Source organism: Pseudoliparis swirei, chromosome 6, assembly GCF_029220125.1.
Source record: "Pseudoliparis swirei isolate HS2019 ecotype Mariana Trench chromosome 6, NWPU_hadal_v1, whole genome shotgun sequence".
NCBI lineage: Eukaryota > Metazoa > Chordata > Actinopteri > Perciformes > Liparidae > Pseudoliparis > Pseudoliparis swirei.
The window spans coordinates 11,321,905-11,335,013 of record NC_079393.1 but is presented as its reverse complement, the minus strand read 5'-3'; the positions used below and the strand labels follow the sequence as shown (position 1 = coordinate 11,335,013).

General features: G+C 44.4%; 1 protein-coding gene across 2 annotated transcripts; it reads right to left on the bottom strand.

The window, feature by feature from the left end:
* Positions 1-400: 400 nt before the first annotated feature.
* Positions 401-12,817, bottom strand: slc25a22a (solute carrier family 25 member 22a). 2 transcript variants are annotated; one of them, XM_056417466.1, is made up of 11 exons: positions 12,720-12,817; positions 7,302-7,460; positions 7,091-7,216; positions 6,884-6,939; positions 6,604-6,694; positions 5,988-6,042; positions 5,270-5,330; positions 4,889-5,033; positions 4,643-4,797; positions 4,477-4,552; positions 401-4,246 (listed from the first exon to the last, which is right to left on the bottom strand). In XM_056417466.1, the coding sequence occupies exons 2-11, from the start codon at positions 7,319-7,321 to the stop codon at positions 4,093-4,095; spliced, it is 939 nt and encodes a 312-aa protein (XP_056273441.1). In that variant the 5' UTR covers positions 7,322-7,460; positions 12,720-12,817; the 3' UTR covers positions 401-4,092. The 2 variants fall into 2 exon arrangements, with proteins under 2 accessions (XP_056273441.1, XP_056273442.1); XM_056417467.1 differs by lacking the exon at positions 12,720-12,817 and adding an exon at positions 10,313-10,468.
* Between the last annotated feature and the right edge of the window lie 292 nt (positions 12,818-13,109).

The following is a 13,109-nucleotide window of genomic DNA, read 5'->3' as shown; positions in this document are numbered from 1 at the left end:
CTAGACACGGCTGAGAATAAGATGACTGAGAATAAGATATTAGACAGAGACGGAGATCGGTGCCTGGGATTTACTGCTAAGATTAGCATACACCTGTAGTCCACATCACTGCCCCCCCCCCCCCTACAGCAGGACGAACGGCTCTCCTGCGACACACTGACACCTGGTGGCTCCAGCGAACCGCCGCTGCTGAGCCTCGAGGAGCCGCGATGTCGTGCTCACGCTCCTCAAACAACTTTGCACTGCGGTTTGGTTTCCGCAGCACTTTCTCAGACTAAAACGGCTCCGTCTGCTCTTTTGCTTTCTGTCAGACGACTACCGGACCTCGAAAAGCAGATACAGCGAATATGTGTAAAAAGAAAAGGGAGAGAAAAAAAACACACAGCATAGAATGCACCCGGCAATTTCAGGACAGTCAGTTTATTGAACAGCAAATTGTGACAGGGAACACAATATTTGGGATGGTTTTTTTTCTTTTCTCAATTGCATTGTCAACAATGTCTCGAACGACTGTCATTCACCACATATTCATAAACGCCCTCTTTGCCACAGAGACTTTGTAGATGGACAGAGGGGTGAGGGTCCCTATCTTATAGCGCCATAACGCACAGTTCCTCTTGGAGGAAGACAACAGAGGCCGTGAAGGGACCCCAGAAGGCCTCCGATTCGCCTGCTTGCATCATACATTGTGAAGTCATTGCTGTGTTCATAGTTTGTTTTCCTAGTGTGTGTGGCTCCTACTTATTGCATATCAGTGAGCTGGTTGATAGACATTTTCAGTGAATGTGTAAAGCACAAATCTTTAGATTAAAATGTAATAAACTCTTCACTATAATAATAATACATCTCATTATATCTAAGATACATTCTTACATCTGTTTCATTTAGAATATGTAGGCGATATACATTTTGTGGATAACTGCTGACGGGTGACATAGTGGACACCATCACAAGGGTCTCTTATAATGACCCGTCGTCTCAGCCCTACGAATCAAGTTTTACAGACATAAACTTTCCTACGAGACTCAAAAGGTTGATCTCAATCGACCTTTCCATTTGAATAAATCAGACTTCAATCCATGTCTGCAAAAGCAGCACATTGCTTTACGAGAACTTGGTCTGAGTATATTCAAAGTGGGCCATGTGCTCTCTTGTGCCGAGTAATCCTTTGTGCTTTCTATGATTGTATAACTCTAAGTCTAAGTCATACATTTGGTGTGTTGGAGCTCCCCTGCATCGGCCTGCAGCCCCCGGCTGTGGATGCAGAGGAGTGTGAAAGATAGAAGGAGAGGGAGAGGACACGGGTCTGACAATCAAAGAGAAAAATACCGCAGTATCACGCTAACAACGACACATTAACTACAGCACTACACAGTCACACACACACATAACCAAATGCACAAGGTCAGTGAAACTTCACAGCAGAGTAAAACAAAAGTACTCGCACAACATTTTTTAAGAGTCAACCAAAGATACAGAAAAATAAATCAGAAAACAACACGAGAGGGGGGGTGGGGGCCGGGGAGTTCAAAATCATCACAATAATCTCAACACAAAAATAGGCATTATTACAATAAAACAGCACATATGAGATGAACTGGCAATCGGAATGTTGAATAACGACAACAGTAATTTATAAAGACGAGCTAACGCGGCTCGACAGGTCTGTTCACGGTTTCCTGCGGCCGGCTGTCGTCCATGTCGAGCAGGGCTCTTGTCCCTCCCTGACCTCTGGCTTCCGTTAAGACATTGATAACGCTGACATTCGCTAGCCTTGGTCGTGAGTGCCATCGGTCATATTGCAGCTACCTCGTGAACGAAGCACCATTCACAGATGGATTTACAGTCTGATGTCAGCAGGTCCCTATATATCTTGTCCAGGCTGTATTTCTTGGTGCTTCACTCCCAGGACTGTTTTATAGTCCCAGAGGTCGTTCATTTAAAAACTACCTACACTTCTATCATCATTAAACGGTGTTCCGTTTGCTCCCGTTTGATAAAACTGTAAGAAACAGGACAATAGGCTGACCAATTAACCAATAATGACACCTCCAATAAACCTCCTTGATCTGGACTCGTGCTCCTCTTTGCATACAGCAACACATTTGAAACAAGATACAAATCTTTAACACGCTGCATTTAAGTTCAAATTATGTTTGTTGCATTAAAACACGTTCCTTCATTTGATATGTCCACATCTTCAGAACATAAAATCACAACATAATGGATTGAAGGGGGGGGGGGGGAGAGGTAGGTGTGCAAATAAGCCATCATGTACAAACCAAACAATATATTCTAAAACATAAAGTTCATAGTATCTGCATATTTACAATATAGTTAAGGTGGACACTTTGACACAGAAAAAACAACACATACAAATATATAGTGCTATACTGCCCATAGAAAGGATTTTTGATAAATAGATCTCACTCCCACAAATGATAAAACAATGAAAAGTTGCACCTCGTATCTCCGGTGCAGCATCATAATCGAGGAGCTGCTTGAACAGTGGGAGCGAGGGAGGAATGTGATTGGACAATACATATCAAAGTCACCTTGATCTCCGGCGAGACAAACCAATGGCGGGGCTTCAGTGTTGTGATGCATAAACAAGAGCCGCCCGGGCTGCTTTCCCTCGCAGCTTAAAGCAAACAAAACCTCGAAAGCAAACGAGCCGAGACGGCTGGTAGAATCATAGAACACCCAAAACACATTAGATGGATTTTCAGATAAAGAAAGATTCACCATTAGCTCTTTGGGTCCTGCCAATGGATGTGAGAACTCATCTGTAAACAATTAAAAGTATGTCTGGATCTCGGGGGTGTGAACTACTCCAGCCCAGGTCTCCCTGACTCCACAATGGATGACTGTACTCAGGAGGCCTCGGCATGTAATGTCTGACCATTTGTTCCAAATTCCAATTCCAGAATAACCTGCTAATAACCTGCATCCTATTTAAATGATTTTCAACCCATTTATCGCTAACAGCTAACGCTTCATCTGAAGCCACAAGGAATCACACAGGGCAGAAAACCACTGGCTCTCCGCTCTCGGTGGACTGAAATGCTTAAAGTGCACAGCAATCCCATATGTGAAGTCACAGCAGGTGTTGTTCCCGTCATCTCACAGAGGCAAACCCCCTGCTGTGACATCACTGATTGGAGTGTGGCCACAACGACAACATGCCTGACAGTTTCAGCCCATAGAGGCAGCTTTAAACAATGTGTTGGTGTAGTGTGCATAATGCCCGAATGTTGTACAGTGTCCCTTCACTTTAGGATGTGACGACGAAAAAAAGGAGATATGTTTTCACTGAGGCAGTCAAACCATTGTGGTAGCACTACATATCAAATGGAACCTGATCTCGGTTGAAAAGCCAAGGCAACCCAAGTCAGCGTGGAGCTGACTGCTTCATTACAAGCACTGACAGGAAGGGGTGTGGCTTCTCAGGAAAGATCAGAGGGGTGTGCTGATATCGTATCAATACATTCCCCCGGTCTTTGTCTGAAATTGAGGCATACTCTATGCCTTGTTCTAATTCTAAATATTCTATTTTCTAAGACATAGGGTCTGCGGGAATTCTTTGAATGTTTTTTTTATAAATATATTCTATTCTTCTTATGTTTACAAATATCTTTACAAAGTAAAGTACATGCATTAATTTAACTTTGTATTATGTATACTTTTCAATAGATCAAGGTCTCTTTGTAATTCAGAGACTAATGGTTTTTAAAAACTAGATAGTGTGGGGCGTGCAGAGCTGCAGCAACCAAGGGCAGTACGTCTACTCTGGAAATTCGACAATCATTTTCACAAAATTCAATAAGATGCTGTAATTATAAAATCACTATTCCTTTTAACTTCAACAGATATTTGTGGCTTTATTTCCAGCATGCCTCCTGGATTGTTGTGTGCCCCCATAGGCAGCTTGGCAAACAAAGGCTCCCTCAACGTTCAACATTCAACACAACAAATTCAACACAACATGTACTGACCGGCCACGCTTTGACCCATTGAACATTTCTTTCAGAATGAGATGAACGCAGTTGGCGTGATGCATTGTGGGAGGGAAAGGCAGAAAGGATGTGCTTTTTACTTTTCTTTTCTAGTGAAGGAGCTGAGAATATATTCCCCCACACCCAAGAAGTAGATCACCTGGGCGATGCCAAACAGAGGAGCAATGACCAAGGCTCGACAGTAGGCTCCCTTCAGGAAGGCTGATGGTCCCTCGTTTTGCATAATTTTCCTGGAGAACAAATAAAATCTCATTGTTAAAAGTGAAAGATACAGCCAGCACTCGCTATGTGCCAGTAGGTATGGTGTTGATTGTGGTTTATTTATCTTTTAACTTGTGTTTAGTATGAATGTATCAGTTGTATTGTTTGATACATTTGCTGCTGTTTCATAGTTTGTGTGTGCGTCAATGCACTTAAATCCATCACACATGCTGCAGCAGTGAAGACGTAAAGAGGTCACCTGATACAGTCAGTCACTCCGCTGTACGTGTCTTCTGTGCTTCCTCGGTTCAGTGACTGCAGTCTGGTCTTTATCACTGCAACACACAGAGCTCAGGTGAATCTAACATCGACTCGCGGGGCACACATTGCTGGAACAACGTTCAGCAACCTTCACCACTGCTCACCATCAACAGGGTTGACGGCAACGGCCGCTGTGCTCCCCGCAAGGCAGCCCGAGAGAAACGACACGTAGAAGGGAGCAGGCCCATCCACGCCTCTTTTTCCCAGGTTGTTCAGGTTGGAAAACAGGGGGAAATAGATGATGGAGAAAGGAACATCCCTACAAAAAGAGAGAGATAAGTCCAAAGACAGTAAGTCATGTGAAGTTCATTGAAGCCAGTTGGTAAAACTAGTTCAGAGATCTGTTTTACCTGAGCAAGGTGGCGCCAAGGCCCTTATACAGCCCAGCGATACCCTTTTCCCTGAACAGTTCTCTGGCGATCTGCATGGCTGTGGGAGACTTGGTCGCCACGGTACCTGCTGCCACTGTCTCTGGCATCAGCTTCCTCTGAGCCTCTATGGAGCGTAAGAAACACAACATAAAGAACAGCAAAGGCTTCATATAAATACGACCAGATACATGCAATACTAAGAACGGGTACGTGGGCAGACATTTTGAATAACAGTAAGGATAAACCAGCATCAAGATCTTGTAATCTCTGAAATAACCACATGAGGCCACTATTTCACCAGTTTATGCCCTGCACTTCAATCTGTGTTTAAACTGCCATCTGGATTGAATGTCCTCTTACCGATTCGTCCAGCATCTTGGAGCTGGATTTTCAGCATCTCCATAGGAGTTGTAACAATAACCTGCAACAGGGCAAAATCAAGGTGTCACCGACAGCATCAACATATGCACATGGTTAACAAGGATTGATTTAGATTAGTTTTACAATGTGTCATGCAAAACACGTGTCCTGTGTAACTCTACTGGCATCCGTCAGCTATGTGTCACCATTTGTTTCCCTCTGTAATCCATGCAGTAGTAACTAGTTAACTGGATTAGGGATGAGATAGCCGTGTTCCCCGTTGCAATCTCAATCCAAGGTCTGCTTCACTTAATCTAATTATGTTCCTCGGGCTTGAACCCTTTGCCCTCATTGAGGAGAGGCATTTCCCTCTGACTCACTCACTCAGTGCACACGGCCAAGCACTCTCACAGCGTCTTATCTGATCACTCAAATCAAGCTGCCAGTGTATCACCTGCTAATAGGACAACATTTCAGTGATTAGAAATCATTCATGAAAAGTGAACGGAGACAATCTACAGAGACAAACCGGGAGCATGTTCCTGCAACTGCTGCCTCTCTTTTCAACCTGGTCCTGGCTATTTCTAGCTGCAGGCAGTGATAAATGAGGCGATGGCTGAGGCCCAGTGGTGCGTAAGCGAGCTGACGTCCGTAGTGTTAAAGGCAGCAGTTCCAGATGGGGAACCGGAGGATGCAATTAAAGCAGCACCTCACTCACCTGGCATGTACCTGCCCCGCATCCAGCCAGCATCTCTTTGAACAGAGTGAGTTTTCTAAAAGAAAATGCAGACAAAACGCTGGATCAGATTAAAGCAAGCTAAACTAAAATGACAGCGTGAAACAACCTTATTTCTGCAGTCCTTGAACAAGATGTTATCTCTGTCTTCTCTATCAACATGTCTGCTACAAGGGTAGATTAATAATTCACAAGGTGAGCGGCTGGGTAAGACAAGTCAATCATTTATCCGCTCGCGTGTTTTTCCCCAACGAGATGGAGATAGTTGCCCCGAAAACCTTTCAGTTTGTCGTGGGGGACAATGGGTCGGCTAATGTTTGACATGTGGTACAATGATGTGCTAAATGTACTTTCAGACAGAGCTTCTACTGACACACATGCAAGCAATTCAGTATTTTTAAGCCAGACAGCTAACAAACCACTGTGAAATACTCAGTGCCACGTAGGAGACGACAGGACAGGATCAACTAGAATCTTGGTGAAAATACAGACAGCTATTGTGTTCGCTTACATGTTCGTAAACACGCCAGTCAATCACAAAATAAACGAGGGAGTGTGTGTGTGTGTCAGTCAGCCTGTTAGCACGTTCATGCCTCACCCATCCTTGGAGAGTTGTTGCCTGAAGAAGTCGTTGGCAGCCAATTTAATGGCTTTCTCTGGCGTGACTAGTGTTAAGTTCACTGCCGCTCCTGAGAGGAGAAGAAGGACAGAGAGTCAGAAAGTGAGAGAGGAAAAAGGACGAAAAACAGAGACGGCAGAGAGAGACGGGTATCTGTATCGCATCGTTATGAAGCTGGAAGTATTCAGAACCTTATGCTACCTAACAGCTTTAATGCTCACACGGTATTCACACAAATCTAAAAGCCCTCAAAACGTACCTCGGTACATCCCAAAATACCCCTCGGACCGGATGATCTTAATAAGGCAATCTGACCTGAAACATAAACACAATAGTGGTTGTATGTTATTTATCTAGGAATCTGATAACAAGCTATGAGATATCATACTGCTGATTAGTCCTGACTGTAGCCCAGCAATATGTTCATGTGCTCAAATGCAAAAAGGAAAATACAGAAGTTTCGTACATGCTGGTGTAAAGGCGACATCCATTTTGCTGGTTTTGCAAGCGAGTCTTGGCCAGGTCAATGGGAAACACACAGGTCACTCCGATCAGGCCAGCGATCCCCCCATTGATCAATTTGGCAGGCAAACTGGACAAGACACAAATATGAAATATGAAAGGTCAATAGATGAAACCGGTGTGCTGTATCTGTACTTGTTCCCATTCCACCTTACTTGATCTGCTTGTCAGCCATTTATCTGAAGCCCTGGCCGGTCAAAGTGTCAATCTGTACGTTCGCTCGTCACTCGGTGGTCAGTTGATTACACTTGTTGGTGCCGTCCACGTGGTTTCATGCAGTCTTGCAGTGGCTGCTAGTTCAAGTTGGGAGATATCTGTAAAGAAATAGGAAAGGTCACATTAGGCATTCTCAAAAAGTGTCTGGTAACAGAAATGTTCCAACTAAATAAGACATACACAACGTACCATCTAAAAGATCTAATGACGCAATGTTGTCTTCACAAACATTACAACATGGACTGGTGTTTAGTAACAAGCTGTTACACCACCTAAAATGTAAAAACTAACTTTACCCCAAGAAAATCAACATCAGTTGATGAGCGCTGCAAGTAATTCTTGTTTTCATCATCGCTTAATTGTTTAGTTTTTGAAATAATTATCAAATAACCCAGCGAAGACCTTTGTGAGCACTTTATCGCAAGTGTTAGATTCAAGAGATGAAACGTGAAATGGAGGCGCGCGCACGGGCGTGTGTTGCATGTTGTTCTATCCATTTCAGCTAAAAGTCCACATCCAGGTCCGAACCTGACTCGACTCCCGGTTTTGCAGAGGACCAAACGCAACGCAGCGCTCAGTTACAGGTGAGGTGGCACGTCAACAGTACCACATCCAATTAGGCGGGAACTAAATCGTCCCAATTGAGAAGCTTGAAATGCTGTCATTAACCTTTTGTCGATTGACTAATTGAATCAGCCCAACGGTTGATTATCAAAAACTCTGTACGTCACTTAGTAATCCCTAAATAGGGACAACAGAAGAAGAAATATTGAAATAATGAATCACGTGCATCATAATTAGTCAGAAGTGTTTACATTTCTTTAAATTGTTGTTAAATTGATGTTCAAACAACTCCATCGTCAGTGGAACATCTGTGCGTCATACATGTCCTGGACACTCGTGTTTAATGCATCAGCTCTCTCGTTGTGTCTGGGCAGCTCCGTGTTCCGTCTGCTCCAACTGCCCTTTCTGAACAAACAGATGAAATCAATCTGATGGAGACAAGATGCTCCATATTAAAAGGTACAGAATGCCTTCAGTGTAAAAAGATGCTTCCTATTAACTGTGTCATTCTCTCCACCCCCATCGTCCACCAATCACAACGTGCCTCTCAGCGTGTGCAGCCCGCCTCCTTCTCTCTCCTCCTCGCGGGCCCCTCCCCCGTCATTTCCCTCAGTCACGAGTCACGACTCACAAACACAGCTTTCCCGTCTCGGCTCTCTGCCGACTTGTGGATTTCTTTGTGCGTCTGCGCTCGCACAACACCAACATCCCTAATTCCTTAGATTCAGTTTCAGAGAGATTGCACAGCATGTGTGGCTGTTTATGTTTGTGGATAACTGTATCGAGGCATGAATGCAGCTGTGGTCTGGTATGTTGAGTTTGGATGGGCGCTTGAGGCGGGAGCAGGGAGGAGGAGAAAGGGGCTTTCAGAGCAGAGGGCCACCTCCCTGGTCCCTGAAGGCTCCGTGTTCTCCTCTCTGCTGCCGGGAGTTCACAGCCCTCCTCGCCATTCTCTCATCCAGCTGTAATGTAGAGACCTTTTTCCCTTTGAGCGTGCTCCTTTTGTTTCCCTATTTCCTGTTGCTGACTTCCTCCTGAACGTAACTCCAGTCAAGCACACCGATTCTCCTCAAGAAATGATTGACAGACTATCCTGTGTTCTGCTCGCGATGGGACTGAGGAGATAATGCACGGTGAGGAGCTCTTTATGACGTCTCCCTCCTTCTCCATCACGCTTGCGGCTCGACTCGCCCGCTTCACTTCATCTCCACCACACGGCCGCGTCTGCGCCAGGACATCTACGTGACACACGGCCATCGCCCGGCTGTCTCGTCATGACGATTGGAGTCCGCATGGCAACAAGTAGCCTCAGTGTGCGCCGAGTCCACAGCGGGAACGTGGCATCGCTCATCAAACAGATCTTCAAGGAATTATTTCGATTCTCAAAGTCAGGAAACTGCAGTGGAACTGGTATTTCTGATTCGCCTCAATGCACCACTTAAAAGGTCGCAAAGGATGCAAGGTCGTGTTTTAATTCCCTCTGCTATTCAGGAGTGACTTCAAGACAAACCACTGATTTAAAGTGACTGAAAACGTATTTATCTCTCACTGAGACACACATTCCCACAGAGGTCACATATATGGGTTGTCACCTTTAGAAAAGATAAGCACTGATTCGTAAACAATAGACACGGTGATTGTGCAACTCACCTGCCACGCAGAACCTTGAACTTAACAACTTCCCTCAGTCAGACATCGGACACACTTGATTCAAGAGTTTGGGCCCCGACTGAGATAACAGTTCAGATGTTGACCTTTGTTCATCATTTCAAAATTAACAATGAAGCAATAACCAGTTTCTGGAAGATTTATATTGAATCAAATGGGTAAAGCAGCAAGCCATCTTCTTTTGCTAGAAGTTAGGATATTAAATTCCTAAAGGCTTTTTTCTTTTACTTAATAAATATTTCATTACAAGTTCACAAACCAGTGCTTGTATTAAGTTAAATTAAGATGTAAGACGTATACTGGGTGTTTGCCTGTCACTGGTAATGGTAACATTTTTAATTAATGACATGATTTTACCGGTTTCAACCATTACAGACAGTTAGATAAAAAGAATTGACATGTGTACAGTGTAGGCCTATCTTCTCTTATCATAAAAAAACAAGATAATTATTCCAAAAAACATACAGTGTCTTGGAAGTGCATCAAAAATCTGACAATACTGGATCAGAGCAAGGATCAATATGAAATTAAGCGACTGCAAGGCCCACGTAACGAGTTGCTTTGACTCATCTGCTTGAAGGCATGTCTCAAACACAAAGATAAATATAACCCGGCAGACACTGAAGGTCTGGAGACAAATCCATACCCGTCAATGTCCTTATGCAAAGCTCAATGCAAATGGTTTGCTCCTATTCAAATCCACCAGAAAACCTTTTACCTGATCCAACACAGCTGCTTTGCTGCTTCTTTGTCCTCAAGTGCCAAACCGACTAAAGATCTTGCTGACTAAATCAGTTTGTTGAAAGATAGGAAGTCAGTGTCTGCACTGTGGCAGTCAGCACGACGCTCACGTGGCTGTGGCTCGTCGGAAAGAGGGGAGAAGAAAGGAAAATCACACATTTCCTTCCTCATTATCTGAGCCGGCCGTTGTTACTTGTTACCGGCCCATCTGTCTCACATGTCCTGGTGTGTGTGTGTGTGTGTGTGTGTGTGTCTGCACACCTCTATCTCTGAGCTGCAAGAGCATAAATCTGTAAATCTAATACGCAACTCAAGCCGTCCACATTTACAGAGATAGTATTTTCCATAGAAGTAAAACTATGTATATATAAATATGTAACCAGCTTCAGCTATTACGGTATGACTGACATCCAGCTTCATATTGTCCGTGTGTATACGTGTTACATCAATTATTTCTCTTGGAGGATAGGATTGGGTTTTAAATATAGTTATCTGCACTGACAGCTGCATGTATTCTTCACAACCAATCTGACAGCTGCTGCTGTGCTATTTACCAGGCTTTTTTTTTTTTTAAAGAGATGGAGTCTATTTTGGGATATCTACAGCACTGCAGAAACAATGGATGAAATGTGTGGTGTCATAAATCTGATTGCTATCTTCCCAACAGCTTCCGGATTATAAACCTCATTCTTATAAAAGCTCTCTCGCAATCTCCATTCACAACCAGCGGCGTGTGGGTTGTGATCTGAGCACAGCGATGCATTTCCACTCAAGGTGCTCCACACATTGCAGCCTTTAAACCTGCACAGTTGGCCATTGTTGTAATCACCTTCTGTAGATCAGAAATAACACGCTGGCATCAACTTTCAGGAAGCACAAATACCCCTTCAGTGCAGAGAGGTGGTGCATTGTGTTCGACCCTCCTGACACCGAAGGTATCTTTGGTGGCCCCGTTTCTGAAGTCACCTGGGGCTTTACTCTTGTATCTCCTCCGTTATCCCTCTCAGCTTTCCCACAACCTTGCTAGTTTGAATAATGATACCACTGTGAGTGGAGTTTCCGAAATCAAAAAGCTAAATGTAGCATTGAAGCATCCGATTACAGTTTGCAGATTACATTAAAGCCTCAACTGGCCTCAGAAACTGTCACACAGAAGCACAGCATCTTCCCACAGCACAGCTACACACCATTTCCACTCGGCGCGCATGTGACATTTAGCCGCCCTTGCCACCGGCATTTTAGCATACTTTTAGGAAATGCTATATGGGTGTATTCCTGCATCTAGAATAATGGAATATTTAACATGATGTTGTCGTCTACTGAATGAGAATAAAGTGATGATTTCAGCATGACAGCAAACAGTTCCATTGGAAAACACAGGATGTCACCGAACACCCAAGAATGGCTCCCCTCATCAATTATTGCAAGGCTGCAGTAAACTGCTTGACCTCGTCATCACCTGACCAGCACACTGGAAATAAAGTTGCTTCTTTTACAAGCATATATGATTGCTTAACCTCTTACTCAGCAGCTATATGTTCCTTTCTGTGAGGAGTTCACGTTGTCTGCAGAGATAGTGGGATAACATGTACCCAGCTAGAAGATGTTCAGCATTAGTTAATATGTAATTAAAATGATCCATCTCACTTTTTCTTTCATTATGTCCTTAAGTCACAGGTTAATGTTTAGCTAGAGTCTGGCCGTCAGAGGGGAGAAGCGCGTCTCTGCCAATGAAACGGGAAGTGGGTAGTTCGGGTGGGTTTACTCTCCCGAACACGACCCGAACCCACAGGAGAATGACTCCCTCACTGGCGGTGCCGCGCGGGGAGGTTGAGCAACGTGTCCGTTTTGCTGTGAGGTGACATCCAAGAAACCAAGCGAGCTGAAATATCAATTCAAACTGATGACGATCATTACAAATCCGTTGACGTTCCACCTGTCACCGACCCGTCGGTTTGACGGGTGACGTTGAAATATATGACACGGTTGTGTTAACGACGCGCGTATAACGTGCATGACGTTGTGATTCATAACCAACGTCCCGTATTAACGGCAGTTTAAAACAGGCCTAACGGTTAACGTTGCATATTTAAACCGTCCGTATGTAACGGGAGAGAATATGAGAGGCTTGCCACGTAACGGAACAATGTTGCGCTGCCGTCTCTCACAACGAAGCGACAACACACACACACACACGCTCACATTACTACACCGCCTTTCATCTCTATTGCTATTTAAATAGGACATCTAACATTAGCCTCAATGCGCCGCCTTCACGTTATTCCCAGGTAAGATTCCACCGGCTTCGAGCCAATTGAAGACACATTTACCGAACAAGACACTCGCCACAAGAAGACTTGTACTGCATCCCGTTATGTACATACCACACAGAGCGTTTCCGTTATTTCTCCCGGTCTCAAAGCCTTTACACCGAGTCTTTGGTTGACAGACCGACAATAGCTAACCTACCGGTGTTACTAGCATTTAAATCCAGCATAGAGAGGTAGCGGAGGTGGGAGTGAGAGCGGGGAGGGAGGGGGAGCATGAGGGAGGGGGGGCTGGCGATGGAGTCGGGCTCGGAGGAAAAATAAATAAATCATAAAAGGGATTTAAAAAGAGTGACCCCTAGCGGTATGTAGTGGAAGTACAGACATATTTTCTATTGGCAGTAAAGGTGTAGCGGTTGGGGGATGGGGCCCAGCGTCATCGTGACGATTCATCCCAACCCTCTGACCTTGAATACTAAAATAGAAAAATGGCTACAGCTGAAATAT